This window comes from Carya illinoinensis, chromosome 11, assembly GCF_018687715.1.
Source record: "Carya illinoinensis cultivar Pawnee chromosome 11, C.illinoinensisPawnee_v1, whole genome shotgun sequence".
NCBI lineage: Eukaryota > Viridiplantae > Streptophyta > Magnoliopsida > Fagales > Juglandaceae > Carya > Carya illinoinensis.
This window is the reverse complement of record NC_056762.1, coordinates 41,655,578-41,673,715: the sequence shown is the minus strand read 5'-3', so window position 1 is coordinate 41,673,715 and position 18,138 is coordinate 41,655,578. Positions and strand designations below refer to the sequence as shown.

At 33.1% G+C, this 18,138-nt stretch overlaps 2 protein-coding genes and 2 long non-coding RNA genes across 5 annotated transcripts; 3 read left to right on the top strand and 1 right to left on the bottom strand.

The window, feature by feature from the left end:
* Positions 1-2,321: 2,321 nt before the first annotated feature.
* LOC122280416 lies at positions 2,322-6,641 on the top strand. 2 transcript variants are annotated; one of them, XM_043091307.1, is made up of 4 exons: positions 2,322-2,462; positions 3,398-3,635; positions 4,573-4,649; positions 6,323-6,641. In XM_043091307.1, the coding sequence occupies exons 2-3, from the start codon at positions 3,459-3,461 to the stop codon at positions 4,627-4,629; spliced, it is 234 nt and encodes a 77-aa protein (XP_042947241.1). In that variant the 5' UTR covers positions 2,322-2,462; positions 3,398-3,458; the 3' UTR covers positions 4,630-4,649; positions 6,323-6,641. The 2 variants fall into 2 exon arrangements, with proteins under 2 accessions (XP_042947241.1, XP_042947242.1); XM_043091308.1 differs by having other exon boundaries at positions 3,395-3,635.
* On the top strand, positions 3,642-4,208 carry LOC122280417. Its single transcript, XR_006229899.1, has 2 exons — positions 3,642-3,862; positions 3,964-4,208. It is a non-coding gene; the product is annotated as an uncharacterized LOC122280417 (long non-coding RNA).
* Positions 6,642-7,209: 568 nt separating the features above from the next.
* LOC122280653 lies at positions 7,210-8,406 on the bottom strand. The gene is made up of 2 exons (XR_006229971.1): positions 8,284-8,406; positions 7,210-7,583 (listed from the first exon to the last, which is right to left on the bottom strand). It is a non-coding gene; the product is annotated as an uncharacterized LOC122280653 (long non-coding RNA).
* Positions 8,346-10,874, top strand: LOC122280652. Its single transcript, XM_043091630.1, has 2 exons — positions 8,346-8,771; positions 10,381-10,874. Exons 1-2 carry the CDS (start codon positions 8,498-8,500, stop codon positions 10,620-10,622), a joined length of 516 nt encoding a protein of 171 aa, XP_042947564.1. The 5' UTR covers positions 8,346-8,497; the 3' UTR covers positions 10,623-10,874.
* The last annotated feature ends 7,264 nt before the right edge of the window (positions 10,875-18,138 follow it).

The following is an 18,138-nucleotide window of genomic DNA, read 5'->3' as shown; positions in this document are numbered from 1 at the left end:
AAATTCTAAATATGCATCAACCACCAGAGCTAATTATCACACAAAAATCTACATCTCAATCCTAGACACGACCACAGACTCTTATCTCCGGGTTTGGGACCGTAGAAAATGTAAGAAATATTTGCAGGAAACACAGCAACCTTTTGAGTTATGGTGAGGGAACTAAAAAAAGGTCAGAGCTTTGTTAGTTTGACGGATGGACACAAAGAACAGAGTGGAAAATTAGTGGGAATCCATCCACCCACTTAACACACCCACTTAACAACAAAGTGGGATGGAAAAAAGGTCATGTGGGGCTGGCCATGTGAAAGAGATCCATGTGGCCGGATCACCTTGTTCGTTTCTTTTCGGCCTGCCTAGCAAATCAAAGAAAGCCTCAGAGGAAAAAGATTTTTTTGTTTAATTCCTCGTGTTCCAAGAGTAAGATTAACAAAGAAAAAACAGAAGAGAAAAGCACAACAGCCAAGCAATAGAGCCCCACTGAGATGGCGCCTGGCCACTGCTGCACCAATGCTGCTGACAAGTCTTCATCATGCAATTATGTATTCTCTTTACCCGCTTGCTTTTATAATACACAGACAGAAATGTAAAATGTCATACGTTTGTTATCAGGTTACATCACTGTTTCATAGCATTAATCCAGTAAATCGGTTTTTTTAATCCAATGTCAATGATCTTCTGGCATGATACAAGATAGTTTTAAAAGACAAATACTTCGATAGACTCGTGAATATTGAACTTACAAATTAACGTGATTTTATGTAATATATTAGATTGTAAAATTATTTTTATTATCAATTAAATCTAATGTATTATATGAAATAATGTTAATTTATGAGTTTATTTTTATAATATATTTTCATGACTATAAGACTTATCTTATTGGAAACCTATTTACTTTTAAACAAGGAATTCTTTTCCTTCATTCACTTTTGCAATGACTTTTTGCGAGACATGGGATGGAAGTTATTGTCGCTCAACGATAACCTCCAACTCTCCAATTAGTCGTGTGCAAGCAATGCTCAACAAGTTGATATTCCTTCCCAATCACAAGCCATTAATGGTTTAGAAATTGTTCTACAAACAACATATATTAATATGGGAAAAAATTGGGGAGTTAGGTGTCCCAACAGGCAACAAGAACGCATTATAATTGTATACAAATTCACATAAGATATAAAAAGATGAGAAATAGAGAGAAATAAATATATTCGTTTCGAATTTTCTTTTATTTGTCTTGAATTTTCTTGACTGATATACCGAAGAGAGGGTTACCACGACCGTTCCTATTCATTAGAAAGGGTGCAGTATTGCTTTAGAAAGACGTGCACTTATGTTTGATGCTTTGGTATTTCATTGGATAGATGAATAGAGTAATGTTATATACGAATTTCAAGTATATAAATTTTTCACGAGGCTTTTATAAAAATATGGGTCTTATAATAAAATAAATAAATAAATAAGTAAAAAATATTTATACAACCTTAAGATATGTAAGTCTATAATAATCTTTTTGAAAAAAAAGGAAATTTAAAAATCACACTTTTGATGGTGTATTAATTTTTTTTTTTATTTATACAAAAACCTCATATGACTTATATATACTATTATTAGAAAAATGAAGAGCATGCTGCATGACAGTTTCTAGCCGCTCTCAACTTCCGTTTCTGTCTGACGTAGTAGAAAAGCAAAGCAACCTGCTAATAGGCCGCCCAGCAAGGCTGCAAGCGTGCCCTTAAAGGTAAAGAAAAATTCTAAACACAGGCGTGAGTGGTGAAAATATTAAAAGAAAAGCTCATAAATTTACTAATAAGAAATGATAATGCGCCACTCCAAATGTAATGCTCCAGTTGACTGTTTATTAATTTTCGTTTATTTTTTTAATTTATTTTTATTTAATAATTAAGAAAATAATTATTAGTATATTGATAGATTTGTTATATTTTTAAAAATATTTTAAAATGATACAAAATATAAATAAAAAAATTTTAAACAAAAATAAAAAACTGATTTTAACCTAACGGTAATTTACAACGAACAGCTTCAAGCTGCATGATAAGCACCGCTCCTTACTAATATTCATTCCCTTAAATAAGGGGGAAAAATCTAATTACAAAAATAATTATATACTAATATGTGTAATAATTTATTATAATTGATTAAAAATTTGATTTTATTAAAAATAATATTAATTTAAATTTTAAATATAAATAAATTAATATTAAAGAATAAAATTCTTTAATATTAAAATCTATATGATTTTATGATTTTATTTATATAGAATAAAATTCAAATAAAAATATTAAAGAAATAAAAAAATGAAAACGGTAACCTTTAGGAGAAAACAAAACGGTCCCATTAAAAATAAAAATTTGAGCTTCTGTATCATAACTTTCTCTGTTCGTCTCCTCCGAATTTTCTTGGTCTGGACGACAACATCAGGGATTTCGACAGCACGACCTGTGAGTTCTCTCTCGATCGCTTTATATAGGATTAACGCTTTTATCCAGGTTAATGGCATTTAAAGAGGCTGTTTGCTGTCCAAGAATTTGTAGGAAGATCGCACCAACCAAAGAATTAATTAGGGTTTACACGTGCTAAGGGCTGGATTAACTTGTTTCTATTATTGGTCTTTCTAGATGATTAGGAATAACTTTGAAGGGCATATTTATCTCTGAAGTCTAGTTATGCTTTGTTTTTAGCTTTTTATTTTTTATTTTTATATTTTATTTTAATTTTTATTGCCACCGGGTGTTTGAGTATCCCGACAAATCTCAAGGTACATAGATCCCCGGTAAGGAGTTTCACAAGCACACATCGAGTAATTCAAAGAAAAAATCTCCGAGTCCGTTTAGCCTTTTAGATGAAACAAATTTCATTGTAGAGGCAATAGCTGCATACCAGACTCCCCACCCTCCATTTTGAGAATATTGATGTTCTTGAAATCGACTTCGCCTTCTTATTTGCTCATTGACCCCTTTGGCTGGTGGAAAGTGTTGGTGGATTGTGTCAAGGGGCTGATGCTTGAGCCGGGCTTCGCTTCATAATTTAATGGAGTGATTGTGATATAGACAATAGAAAGAGAGAAGGGAACTTTATGGTGCAATGGCCATTATTTTACCAATATGTTCTGCTCTTTGCACATCTTTTCCGTTTGTTTTTCTATGTACACATTTCATGTACATCTATTAAGTTTAATTTAAAATTTCAGCACATGTGAGAAGTTTGCACAAAATATGTGGACAGGAGGCGGGCAAAAGAAAAAGTCCTTTAACTATATGGATGATGCGCTTTACCAATTTCTATTATTGTTCTTACGCCTTGTCAATTTTGCACTTTTTATGTCTTGCTTGCTTATTTCTTAGTTACCGCATTCTCAACTGTAATTTATTAGTAGGTCTAGTCCAGAAGTGGATTCACTCGATCATTTTTGGGGTAGCTGTGCTGTTGACCAGACCATGGACAGTGGAGTTAGCACCCAACCTAAATATCAACAGAAGCAAATGGGGTATCAAGAGAAGAAGGCAGCAGTCGAGGGAGAGATGAACAGAATGAACCGACTCCCTGCGAACAGCACTTATGCTGTTCATCGCATACGGGTCCTCAATAAAATACTGCAACTTTTGTCCATTCAGGTTTGTGACATTTGACCTGCATTGTTGATCTAAGTCATAGAATATTATTATTGTCACAGGTGCTGGGTATTAACCCTTTTATGTTTACTTGTAAAATTGCTTTGATTTGTTGTACGGATATGGATTCAAGCATATAAGACAAAAGGATGTCTTTCGGGAAAGCAAGTGTCATCTGACAGATGTTATGTTATTGCTCAAATGGTAACTGGATTCACTTACAGAAAAAGGTAATTAGGAGTATAAGGAGGAAAGAAGTCCTTTAGAAAAATGAAAAGCTGGACGAAGTGATCCGTTACTAATTTTGGCTTGTATTTCAATTCCTTTATAGGAGTCCCGACTTTTTTTGGGTGGGTTGTAAACAGTTTGTAGGTGAACACCAACAACTTAAGGAACTATTTTACACGACATAGTATCTATTTTGCCTATCAAGTGGCTCAGTAAGATGAGCCTTTACTTCGATTATATTAGTAAGGCGCTAACAAGCCCCTGCAATCTTTCAGATGCATGAATGAGTGTAGTTGGAAATGAGGGGACAGGATGATGGTAGAATCATGGAAAGAGGGTGGATATACTTTTTAGGTCTTTGAAGAGGATGAGACTTATCAATTAGTTTGGATTTCTACTACCTATCAAAGAAAAGGATAGTTCAGATTTCTACTATATAATTTTAATGCTAAACAGCCGGTTGTTATATTTCTTAATGGCAGTAGTTTTGAGCCCTGCATGTCTCTCAGTATCTAATACAATGTACAATTCTTTTGAACTTAATTAGAGAATCACAATGAATTTAATAATCTGGCAAGTTAGGAGAAAATACAGGTTTGCTTAGTATACAGTACGAATATCTTTGTGTGTAATTTTTTTTTTCCCATTATTTAAAAAAGTATACTTTGACTTGAAATCTTGATGGGATATTTATTCTTGCCTTTTATGTCAGAGAACTGCATCGCAGGATGAGGAGTTGGAGTTGCTTTTTTCTGGGCTGTCTCTGTGAACCAGCCTGTCTAGGCAGTGGTTAGTTTCAGTTGCATTGATATTGTGGAATAGATTAAGTTTGCATTTACTTTGCATTATGGTATCTATCATCTATCAGGTCTACTTCTATGTTGCCATTTGGCTTGGAGTATTTTTCCCTTTTTATGAAAGTTATAATATCTTTTGTTTGAGTCTGTCAAGTAAAGCCTTACCCCAGTATCTTGGGTCAGCTACAAACTAACCATGTTTTTCATTCCTTTCTCTTTGGGACCATCTTTTATATAGTTTCCAGTCATTAATTTATTCTTCTTTTTTCCCCTATCTGTTCAAACTTTTCAGATTGTCAAATTTTCTCTGTCCTTGTGGATAATGTATCATCCTTTTAAGAAAAAAAAAAAAAGAAGATAAACACACAGACATCTGTGTGCGTAGCATGACTCTAAAGGAAATCCACAATGAGGCGCTCTGTATCCACAATGAGGGGCACAGAGCGCCTCATTGTGGATTTTTATTGTTTTGTGGCTTATTGGATCAATTTTGAACATGCATCTTTTGTGAGCATGTGTACTGGTGAGTACATATGCTTGTGTAAATAGATTAACAGCCATCGTTTACCTTAATCTTCATTTTCACTATGATTATTGATACTTCCAAACCTCCATTGGTGAATATTTTTGTCCTGTCATCTTGTTTCCCTAATATATCTGTATATTATTGCCGTAATTTTTTCTCCCAAACCAAGATGATTGACATGTTTTTTATTCAGATATTATGCATAATAAAGAAGATGCTAATATTCCTGGGCAGTGATAGGCTTACTACTCTATTACTTACCTATTCACCACTCAAGTGCATTACAAGTTTTTTTATTTTTATTTCATTTTCTTTTAAGTATTTTTTTAACATTCTTAATCACTAAGAAAAAATTAAAAAAATATATAGCTTTACTAATAATCACTTCCCTAATTGTTAAGTAAAATAAAAAATTAAAAAAAAAAATCAAATACAAAAAGAGTAGTAGATGGGTTGTAGTGGAGTAGTAACTATATCATTTTCCAATATTCCTTGCCTTAAAGCTTTTTGTCATCTTTTCCTGTGTACTAACTTTCTTGCCTTCAGCATCTTAATCTTTTTATTTTGCATTTTTTTTTTTTTTGCTGTGTCAGTTTGAGAATTTTTAAAAAATATTTCCTTAATTAACATACTTGAACATCCTGCATCCGGAAATTCTAATTTGCTTCACAAAATCCTCTCATGGACTAGATACTTGTCAAACTCTCCATAAGGAGTGACCTTTGCCTGTGAGAAACAACTGTTGGGTCTCGCATCTTCATTGCTCTTGTCCGAGTAAGAGTGTGTGAAGATCTCCTTTTAGTCACTGCAATTGGTGTTTATGTAGTTAATTGGCATTACTCATTCTGTCTGCACCTTGGTCATGGTATGAATAAAGGTTTGTGCTGGCCGGCCCCTTGATGAAGTGGGTACGCAGGAGCCCCGATGAAGCTGCATTCTAAACACTTCTAAATATTTGAATTAAATGCTAGTTTCATGCACTAAATAGGTTATGCTGTATATATTTCCGTCATATTTAATCTTTTGATGCTACGTCTGTTTAGAATACCTGATCTCTGGATATTGGTAGGAAAGGAAAAACATTGTTTTCGCATGGATCAAGATTGGGATTATGATCTTGTTTGTGATTTTTATCGCAGGACGTCAGATCTTGGATTCCTCTATTCCTGTTAAAAATATGGTCAGGCCGTGTGTGCAATGTACAAGAGTGGTGCACAGCCGTACGCTGATGTTTAGTGGTTGTCAATATGTTTTGTAGCTATGTGGAGATGCCTATCAACATGCTCTGTATAATGTGGATCGATGATCTGTATCTTTGATGATCAATTCGGCCTGTTTGGAGGTGTGGCCGCGCAGCCACCTACCAACCCTTATGTTTAACTTTGGCCTGTTTGGTTTTTACTTTTTGAATTTTGCTTGATATCATATATTAATGGACTTTTGGACTACCCCCATTAATTTAGTGACTAATGTACATTACCTCTAGCAGTTATTCTTGAAGGAAAAACGGTAGCCGGTAGGGTGTTTTCGAGTAAAGGATTAATTGTAAAACAAGTCCTTGGATTTTTATTAAAAAAATCTCTTTATATTATAATTTGATACCGTAATCTATTGAAAAACGTCTCAGACGTATTTTTGAGGACTTCATATTATAAATTGATACTTATATAAAAAACCTGGATGATATAATATTTAATGATAAAATAAAATGATCATCCCGTCTATATTGTGAGCTCTGATGATCAACACTCTTCATCAATTATCATGTATGTGGACATTATTTTATATAACGTTGGAGTTGTTAATATTTAGAAGTTGTTTGGATAGGGAGATGAGATAATATAATTTTAGATGAAAGTTAAATAAAATATTATTTTTTAATATTATTATTGTTTTAAGATTTAAAATAATTAAATTGTTTATTTTATTTTATATAAAAATTTAAAAAAGTTATAATCATCATGAGATTAGATGAAACCGTTTTTGTATTTAAATTAAAATTTAAATAAAAAAATTTAAAAAAAAATTCAGGAAAAAGAATTGCAAGAAATTTTAATATACAAAATGAAAAATTCTTGTTGCAATCGATGGGAAAACCTCTGTGGGAAAATGAAACTGTGCGTTTCACATACACCAAAAGACCGCGTTCCAATTTCTTCCTTCCCTCCCGAGGAAGTTAAGAACTGCTCCCTTCGCCTTCCCACAGAAGAACACGAAGCCTTCCTCCCAATCAGACGAAGACGAAGACGAAAACAAGTTCTTCTTCTCATCTTCTTCTTCGCATGCCCTAAACCTTCCTTCGTCTTCGCATTCTTCCCACGAAGCCGTGCCTTTTCACGAAGGGATGACTCTCCCTCCCTTCGTCTTCCCACATACAACTTTCGAAATCCGAATATCAACCTGGATTCATGGAAACAAGTAAAACAAGTTCACTAAACATGAAACTGAGCCACATAATACAACTCCCCCTGTTGGAATGCTATCAAAATGACAAGTTCTATCAAAACATTAACTCTGACAAGTTGGAATGCACTTCTAGTCCCGATCTTTTGATTTCTGAATTTTATAAGAAACAAAAACACCACTTATTCAATCGCACGAAATTCATAATTGAATTTCAGTTCTAAACAAAATCCTACGCAAGTTCTGAAGTAGATCTACTCAATTACTTGAAAGACCACAAGACCAAAAGATTTATCTGACAAAGAAAAAACTCAAAGCCACAACAGAAAAATAAAAATTTATATATTTCTATTTTCTACGTTCAAAATCAGAAGGGAAAATTTCCTAGATCGACCGAAGATATGGCGAAAAGAAAGATAATAACAGAAAATAAGAGAAAGACAAGACAGCGGAAGGTTCAATTTTCGCTTTCAGACACTGTTAGGGAGAGAGTCCCAAGAAACAGAGAGAGAGAGAGGGAGAGAGAGAGAAGACTAGAAGAGGATTGGTTGTTTTGGTTCTTGGATAGTCGTAAGGCGGGAGTTTCGTTGAGAAGATGGTTTTCGTCTGTGGGAACCGGAGGTATTTGTCTGGTTTTGTTTTTCGTCCCCCTTTTTTTAATAATAAAGAAAGCTACGATTCTCCAACGGTTCCCCACCCCCGGTTGCCTGTAGCAGGAGTGGACTTTGAACAGGACGCTCCTTTTTCCACATCGTCAACGTTCCGCTTGCAAGCTTCTACGAAGTACTTGTTGGAAGCAGAAGACAAAGCAGCAGGTGGGAATTCATTGTCAAGGTTCTTTTCACTAGTTTCTGGCTTCTTCTATCCAGATCTTCCTTCTGAGAGCAAGCGAGATAGAGAGAGAGAGAGAGATGGGTATGTGGGATTACTTTTACTCAACAAGCGATTTTCTTAAAAGGAATGCTCCCGATCAGACGACCGTTAAAGGCTGGTGCTCGAGTTCTTATGGTATCGGCTCGGCTGCCGTTAACAAGATCGACAAGGCCGTTAGGATCGACGCCCTCCACAAGGTGAAGCAGTGCATGACGGACGAGGAGGCGCGGTCCAGGATCGGCCAGGCCGCCACCTATATTGCTAAAGAAGCCGCCTATTATGGCTTCCATGAGGGCCTCAAAACACTACCTGGTCTGATCGATCGCACACTCAGATCTCTTTTTAAGTTATGTATTTTTCTTATTTTTAAATGTTATTTTTCTTTTAAGAAGTGAAAATATGTTGAGACGAGTGAAAAAATTTGAATCAAATCTAATGTTGCCAAACACGGACTAAGTGATCTTCACTCAAGGGTAATTCCCATGGGATAGGGAGTAATTTTAGTGTAATTCCTCTGAGAAAGAGAAAAGAACTACGCTCACTATTTAATAAAAATAGCCTAAAGATATAGACAATGACAAAAGGAAAACTCTTCTTCAGAAAAGCTATGATGTGTGGTTGGATAAAAAAAATTTCGAGAGGCTGTAGAATTTTCTCAAAAAGATATTGACTTTTGTGAAAGTTCATACAAATATGAGAAGTTGTCTGGGTGGCAACTTGAGATGTGTTTTGTATTGGGGTTTGTGAAAATGAGTAGGTAGTTTTGCAAAGTTGTTTGAATTTAATTCTTTTGATTGCTGTTTTTTGGATTTTTGTAAAACTTGTTAGGTTTTTGAGTTTTTATTTCTAGTGAAAATTAAGTTGATGATTAGATAAAAAGTTTTTATTTTTTTGAAAAGTAAAAAACATTTTAAGATTAAAAGAGTTTTGCTACTTGCGAATCAGGCCTATTGACACACCACTTGTTGTGGAATGCATTATAATTATTAGAAAGTTATATTTCTTCGTTATGTGGGACACACTTTAGTGGTATGTTACGTGTGTCAAAAAACAAGCTTGAAAATAGATTTCTTCCATTCCAAAATTAATCCTCAGAACTTAGGTGGCCTTCATCAACTCCGTGTCAGAGCACCCTGGGTGTTTGAATCTTACTTACTATAAAAAAAAAAAAAAAAAAAAAAAAGGTTTTATAACCATTTTCCTGCCTATATTTCAAAGACGGTCGGATCTTGTCTTTTTGGTTTTGATCAGATGAACTCTTTTTTAGAAAAATAAAAAATAAAGAATCGTTGATAAAAGATCATAAAAAGGGCGATTGAGAAAAGAAAGAAGAGTACTTACTTGAAAATGGGAAGCTGGAGAAATACACAAATTCATTTTTTCTGTTGTATGTAGGGCATTTCCTTACCTAGTTACTTTATAATTAATGATGTGAGTTTGGAGGGAAAGATCAATCAGATTGTTATTCTTCCTTCCCTTTTGCTGCTTGATTATAATATAATCAGTTTTCAGTGAATATCATACGTCCTTAGTTCTCTCTTGAGTTCAATATTGCTGTTAACTTCACGGTTCAATGCACCGCCGTGTAGTGGAGCATGCCTGCCTGCACGTGTTATGAAAATGCTTAATCATTCAGGAGGTTTAGTTTTCTTTAGAGTTTTTCTCTGATTCGAATTGGTTGATGCACCGTTGTACAGACCGGTAAATTTCCCCTCTAGAATTTTTAAAATTTGAAAGTGCTCACGCATGTTTGTGGGCATGTTAAAATTCATACGTTGAAGTCGAGACAAATACGTAGTACATAGCGATTCCTGTTTAGTCTAACTCTGGGTTTTTGTTGAAGTCTCTAGAGTCTTCAAAATCTTTTACTGGGTTTCACTTCTTGTATTATACTCCTTTTGGGTTTTTGCTGTATTCGCAGGTGGAGCTCCTGTTTCTAAGTTTTTCAAGCACTTTGAACAGAAGTCTGAGAGTCATGCAAAGCGGGAACTGAAGGCATTGCAAACCAAGGTAGGCAAACTGGAGGAAGAGATCAGCATATGTAGGAAACTAATGGAGCCAGCAGAGATACATAAGCCAGCTCGGGCAGCAATGAAGTCACAGAAAGCATTGCCCTTCAATTCAGAAGATGGGATCAGAGCCTTCAGGATGGAGTATATATGAAAGTTCCTGAGGTTGGAAGAACCAGGAAGGATCCTTATTCGAAGGCAGCATCAGGTAAAATATAGGTGGATTGACGGAATCCTTGTCATTAGTCACGAATACTCCTTGTGCTAAGTGAAGTGTGACAGCAGTACTGTTTCCTACTTATTGTAATCGAATGGCACATTAGAATATATTAAGGCCTTTGCAGAAAAGTTTAGTACATTATTATACTGTGCATAAATATATGGTTAAGGAGCATGCTTTTGTACACTTGTGGGTGATGTTTTTTCTCAAATTATCTCTCATGTTCCAATAGGGTGGGGTAACGTTTTACACTGATTGCCACCTTGTTTGAGTTGGGTATAGGAGCAGTTGTGAAGATACTTTCTTTAACTTGTAAATATTTGGATTAAATGGTAGTTTTGTACTGTGTACATTCGATTACACGGTTTAGTATCATATTCGATTACACATTATACTTATTTTTATTTTTCTTAATTTCTTTTATTTTTTTTTAATTTTGATTTTTTTTCTAAATTAATTAAATTCTTTTACTTATCATTCATATATTACATATTTGATAAGATAAATAAAAAATAAAAAATAAAAAATTAGGAATGATATATAATATGAGGATGAGTAAAATTTTTGATTTTTAGAAAAAGCTCCCAACATGATAGGTGAAAACCCATTTTTAACGCAGGCATTAAAATTCAGCCAAGTAAGATATCCAATAAATTTCTACCTACACTCACGCTTTAGGTATACCAGATTACTTGATTCTCTTCCTTCTCTTTTCTCTCTTTCTCCCTCTTCCACCCACTGCAACTTCCTCTTTATCTAAAATATACTATTCTCTCTCTCAAAATTAAACAGATTAAGAACAAAATTCAGTATAGGGGCTGAGAAATAATAAAATTAATAATTAGGGTTGAGCAATCGGGTACCGGATAGGATATACACGGCCCGGAACCCCGGATTCTAAATCCAAGCCGGGTTCCGGACTGAATATACTCTGGTTATGGCCCAGACTGGAATCCAGATTGATTCGAATTTTTACAATTCGGAAATCTGGGTTCTGGCCTAGGCCTAGTTTTTTTTTTTTTTAATATATAATAAACAAAGCCTATATTATTAAATTATTTTTCAAGAAAAAAATAGTGCTGAAAGCCTATATTATATTACATTTTTTTCAAGAAAACATATCAAAATTACATATTTAAGAAAAAATAATGCTGAAATTGAAACACTATATTCTATATTCATTTATATTGACTACTGAAAAAATTACACAATCCACTACTAGATGTAGGTTTTTTTTCCCAACAACTGGAAGTGATTCTTCTATAGCTTGAATGAAAGTTACAATTTTGAAAGTGAAAAATCCCACCAACATTGGTATCAATTCCAAGTGCATATATCCATATTTTGGAACGAGGATCGTGGTATCCTACACCCAAAAACTAGATTGTTAGGCACAAAAGTAAAAATACACAACAATCAGCGACGAACATGCAGAAGAAGATATTGACTATACGTAAAGTGAGTCATTAGATGATGATGATTTTGAAAATGAGTATGATTTTTATGATAGTTTTATTAATGATAGTGATCTCACTTATAATCACAATTTGCTGAAATGAGGTTGGTATTCATGTACCACTACAACATTTTTTTTTTGGAAAAGTATAGTTGCAAGCACAATTGTGCACTAATCTGTGCACCAATGTGATGTGATTGGTCAAAAAGTAGATTTTATTGAAAACAGTGTTAATTTAAATTTTAAGTATGAATAAATCAATGTTGGTACACAGATTAGTGCGCAACTGTACTTGTATGTAGCAAAACTCTTTTTTTTTTCCTTATCTTTGGCTGAATTTTGCTTGTGTCTTTTTTTTTTTTTTTTTTCTTTTTCTTTTGGTTGATTTACAGGAAAGGTTAGGAAATAGTTTCTGAAGGACATTGTTCTTGATGAAGCTGGAGATGGAAGGAAAGTAGTAGTAGGAGGGTCAAGGGTTTGATGTTTGTAGTTTTGATGCATGACATGAGAGAGTTTCTAGACGTTTAAAGTTAATTGATGTGTATGTCCTGAACTACAAGGTGGTGTTTTTGTTTGTATGACCTATTTATACCCAGCAATCAGCTTACAAAATTGCCAACACTTGATGCAATCCATCAGTACCTCTCTTCAAAAGCATGCTATAAGTGTTTTATTATTGAACTTCATTCTCTTTATAAATTATAAACTAAAACCAAATTGCACAATGTAACTGATCATGAGTACAACTAGCCTAGCTAACAAAGGCCCAAATCAAGCTGTATTTTAAGCATCTTATTAATGTACCTTTTTGGCTTAAATATGAGCTCCCAAACATTAAGCTAAAAATGATGAAAGTACGTACCGATCGGAAGAAGGATCTCAAAACTCATTAAAGTGTGTGTGTGAAACAAATAAAAAACTAAAAAGATACCCAAAAAATATAGAAGTCCTCAAAACAAATGGCCTATAATGTCAGAATCTCTTTCCTAGTTAGCTTCTTTGTTGAGGGAAGGCATATAATTCACCGAATATATATATATATATATATATATATATATATATATATATATACTAGGTGGGAGTAACGTGCAAAGCACGTTTGTCTAATTTTATGAAATGATTATTTGTAAAAAATAATATATATTTTATAAAAATTATTGATGTCACTTAATAATTTAAAGCATATTGGAGAAAATAAAAAAATTAGTTCAAAGTATCATATAATCCAATATATGTTTATAACATCTATAATTTTAGCAAAAATGTATACGAAAAATTTAATAAAAGTCTAACACAAACGATAGTTCAAAATATGTGTCATTTGATGTTTGTATTATAATTCATCAATTTATGTTATCCTGTAGACAATCAATAGAGACAACATTGAAATTCTTATTTTGCTGTTGGTTGAGTCGATCAGGGACAACATAAAGTTAAAACGTAATCTTTTTATAAAATTTGTGGTATAATATTTTCTATATATAGCATATATATAAATCATAAAATATATTTTAAAATTGTTGGCCGAATTTACTCTTTCTTGATTAGTTCAAGGATCACAGCCTTTGTCACGTGCCTATCATAGCAAGCCCACGTATGGAATATGACTTAGCGGAAGCTACGTCCTACTACCATGGGAAAAAAAACACTTTGATTAAACACACTTATATTATATATTATATGAGATTTTTAAATTTAAAATACTCAATAATCTAAGTTAATGAAACGTATAATATATGTATATTATACTTAGGGATTCACATCTTATGCACCTAATACACGTGTATATGTTAAGGAGAAAGAGAAAAATATAATAACTAATTTTTAATTACTTATTATTATATAAACTATTAAGTATTATAATTATTGAGATTAATAAATCATATAACAACATTGAATGCTATTTCTCTCAACATTTATGTCTTCATTTTATGTGCCAAACCGTTAAAACAAACGGTGTTAACTTTAACGGAAAAACAAAAAAAAACCGTTAAAACAAGATTTTCCGTTTCATACACACTTTTTATATATAGAAGATATATATATTTATAATATATATGTAAAATGTAAAATGTACATAGACAGTATAAAAGTGATATGGTGAAGTATAGAGGATTAACCATAAGAGAGGGGCGTACTCATTTTCTCCATTGCCAAAATTAAAAAAGAATGCAAAAATCTCTTACCTCCTTTGAATATTAACATATTCTCTTTCATAATAAGATCTAAACTTTTCAGTATGAATGGGAATGGAGACTCACATCAGTTTCGGTTGAAGATGAAGCTAGATGATCATCTAAAAAAAATTAAAAATTGAGTTAGATAGATATTAAAAAAAATATTTCACGTTTCAAACTTACTTTCAAGATCCATCGATTGTATATATTCTTCCAAATCCCGAATATTGATTGGTTTGGTCCTTAACCAATTTTAGGTGCAAATGAGATCATCAACAGTTTCCGGAGATAAAGAACTCTTAAAAGGATCCAATATGTGTCATCCAGTACTGAATGTGGACTCTGAGGCAATAGTGGAAATGGGGGTGGCTAACACATCAAGTGCTACCTTAGCAAGGATAGGATAATTAAAGGCATTAATTCTCCACTAATCTAAGATATCAAAACTGAGCGAGTCGTCTATACACGTCTCAGAAAAATACCTATCTAGCTCCGATCTAAACTCCATAGCACCCCGTTCCTTAAGGAAGTTGGTGAACATGATCTTAAATTTAATAGGAACTGGTGCTAGCTCATTACCAATATTTATATTAGAAGTGCTTGGCCTCCCTTGAGCCACATTAGAACTCCTCCTACTAGCTACACGAAATGTGTTATACTGCTCAATCAAGCGGGCCAAAAAGGAGTTTAACCCTGTCTTCTATCTTATTCGCTAACTCATACCCTCTATATTTTTGCAACCATAAATTCATTGCTATCATTTTATATTGTGGATCAAGTACAAAAGTAACATATATCATCAAGTTGAACCTATTTGTACTACCCCAATACTTCTCATACTTGTTTCTCATATTTATGCCCATAGTACTAGTGATAATATCATCACTCAAGCACATATCAATTAATGCATCTTCAATTGTGTAAAGTTGTTCAAAATAAACATTAACTGTCATATACAAAGAACCAGAAATGCTCAATGTAATATCATAAAAAACTTTCAGCAACTTCAAAAAAATCTGTGTATTTTTCTAATCATTGCTAGTGGGGTTCATGAATTGGTTATCCACAAACACATATTGTTCAAAAGTTTGTTTGTGTTTTTCAGTGGTACTCAACATCAAATATGTAGAGTTTCATCTAATAGGAACATCCAAGCAAATCATCATCCAACTAATTTTTTCCTTTACTGCACAAGCCTTGACCTTGGCAAATCTTGAAGGCGAGGATTTCACATACCTAACGGCATCCCTAATCTTTGACACAAAATCATAAACATCCTTCAAGCCGTCCATAACAATCAAATTCAATATATGGGCAGCATGTGACGCCCCCAAATTCTGTTTGGGATTGAACGGACATTTGAAGCGTCGAGACATACAACACAAGGTTACCTGCCCCCGTTCATGACATATAAGATGCAATAATCCTAACATGCATCTAACATTATGCAATATTCGCAGCGGATAATTTTTTTCTTTAGCAATACTATGCACCAAATTAAAATATCCCAAATACTTAAAACATACTTCATATATAAAGATACATTGAATAACTAAGATCACAGAACTATTCCAAAATAGTTATGATCTAAAAGTACTGGAGATGCAACTCCATCGTACAAGTAGTAATTTAACTACTATATTAACCTTAACGACGCACCGTCGTTCAGTCGACTGTATCTAGTTGGTCAGCTCCTGATCTTCCTTCAGGTCCTGTAACAAGATCTACCATTCGGGGGGAATGGTAGTTGGGACTACCATAGTGAGATTTGATTACAAATCTCAGCAAGTTAACAAAAAACTTCCATACAGACTAATGATGCATGTATGACAGTAAAAGTATAAATGCATAATCAAATTCATAAGTAATTAAAAAATAACTTAGCGTATAACATAGCATAATTGACATAACTTAAATTGAAACATGAACTGAACTTGACTTAGCATGAATTTGCTCTGAAACTTGAATTAACATGAAAAATACATACTCCACAGTTGTTGTGGCCCCATGTATTCTACGTGTAAATACATACTCCACAGTTGTTGTGGCCCCATGTATTCTACACAAACTTGACTTAACATTAAAAATACATACACCACAGTTGTTGTGGCCCCATGTATTCTACACAAACTTGACTTAACATGAAAAATACATACTCCACAGTTGTTATGGCCCCATGTATTTTACACATCACAATTGTAGTTAAATACATACTCCACAATTGTTGTGGCCCCATGTATTCTATACAAACTTGACTTAACATTTAAAATACATACTCCACAGTTGTTGTGGCCCCATGTATTCTACGTGTAAATACATACTCCACAGTTGTTGTGGCCCCATGTATTCTACACATCATAATGTACTCAAGATGAAATGTGACTGGAATACGAAAGGATTGAAATCCTGACGTAACATAACGTGACTTCAACATAACTTAGAATATATGACCAACTTGAGATAGAAACATTTCGTAACATGGCATAACATATAATAGACAACATATTTAACATGACATACTTGCAACAGTGAATATTACATGACTTGACTTACATGTAATAGATGACATACTTAGCATGACGTACTTGTAATGTACAGTAATACATAACAGAATATATTATGTAACAGATAAAACTTGATGACAGAATAAATTCTGTATAATAGACAATTACATGATAACTTGACATGGCATGACACATATGATAACATACATACATACACTGTAGTTCTTTTACTTAGCACACATACACAGTAGACTGCTAGTAAGTTAAAAGCTAACTTACCTAGATATCCGCATTTCTTATAAAACTTCATGTGCGATCACGAGGAACTGTAATTAGTGATTCTAAAAGTTAGAACTAAATCACTAATAATTTGAAATATGGAAAATACTAACTTAAAGAGTAAAATTTTCATTTTACTCTCTACATATGGGAAAATGACCGTTTTACCAATAACTTAAGGATTTTGCATACTAACTCCAAAAGTTTCCAAAATTTACATTCCTCATGTAAATTTTGTCCTAAACTTAAATATCAACTCAGAAAAATTTAAAACAAAATACAACTATGAAGAACACACTATGGTCGAAACATCCATAGGCTATTTCCCTTTATTTTTGTTGCAATTCCTTCCAACTTCAAAACTCATGCTTAAACCAAAATTTTGCAACAAACATCTTCCAATTCTAAGTTCAAAACCATACTTAAAACATCCATTTAGAAAAAGCTAATAATTAACAACAAACTTTTTTGTAAAAAGATTCAAGCACTTGAATCACAAGTTTTGACCTTAAATCAAAACATCTCTAAGAATTTCAAAAAATCAAATCTTACTTCTAACATATTCATAATATCATCCTAACATCAACCATGCTTTAAATCATCAAACTAAAGTCACCAAAATCACAAAATAACATTTGGAGTTTTTGGTTTTACACTTAGTCCAAAAACAGAAACTTTTTCCTCAACTAGTTTTGATAAATCTCTTGATCTATGACTTATAAATATATGATCTTCAAACCAAACCATCACATGGTTTAAAAAGATGTCCTAAAACATATATAAGTTTCTAATTCAAGATCACATGGTTAGAAATTAACCAAAACATAAATTTAGCCAAGAATATCCACACTTTGGCTTATTTGAATATCTCTTTGCATAAAATTTCATATCTTTGAAACTAACATCAAATATCTTCAAAATAATAATATAACATGTATATAAGATACTTAGTATCCTCCAAGAAAATTATCAAAGTCATTAGAATAGGTTTAGACCACCAAAGAGTTAAACTTTCTCAAAACAGAAACTGTTTT

Coding starts and splice junctions, on each gene's coding strand:
- LOC122280416 (XM_043091307.1), top strand. CDS start 3,459: ATGGACAGTGGAGTTAGCACCCAACCTAAATATCAACAGAAGCAAATG. Junction 3,636..4,572: donor TGCAACTTTTGTCCATTCAG/GTTTGTGACATT, acceptor CTTTTATGTCAG/AGAACTGCATCGCAGGATGA.
- LOC122280652 (XM_043091630.1), top strand. CDS start 8,498: ATGGGTATGTGGGATTACTTTTACTCAACAAGCGATTTTCTTAAAAGG. Junction 8,772..10,380: donor GGGCCTCAAAACACTACCTG/GTCTGATCGATC, acceptor CTGTATTCGCAG/GTGGAGCTCCTGTTTCTAAG.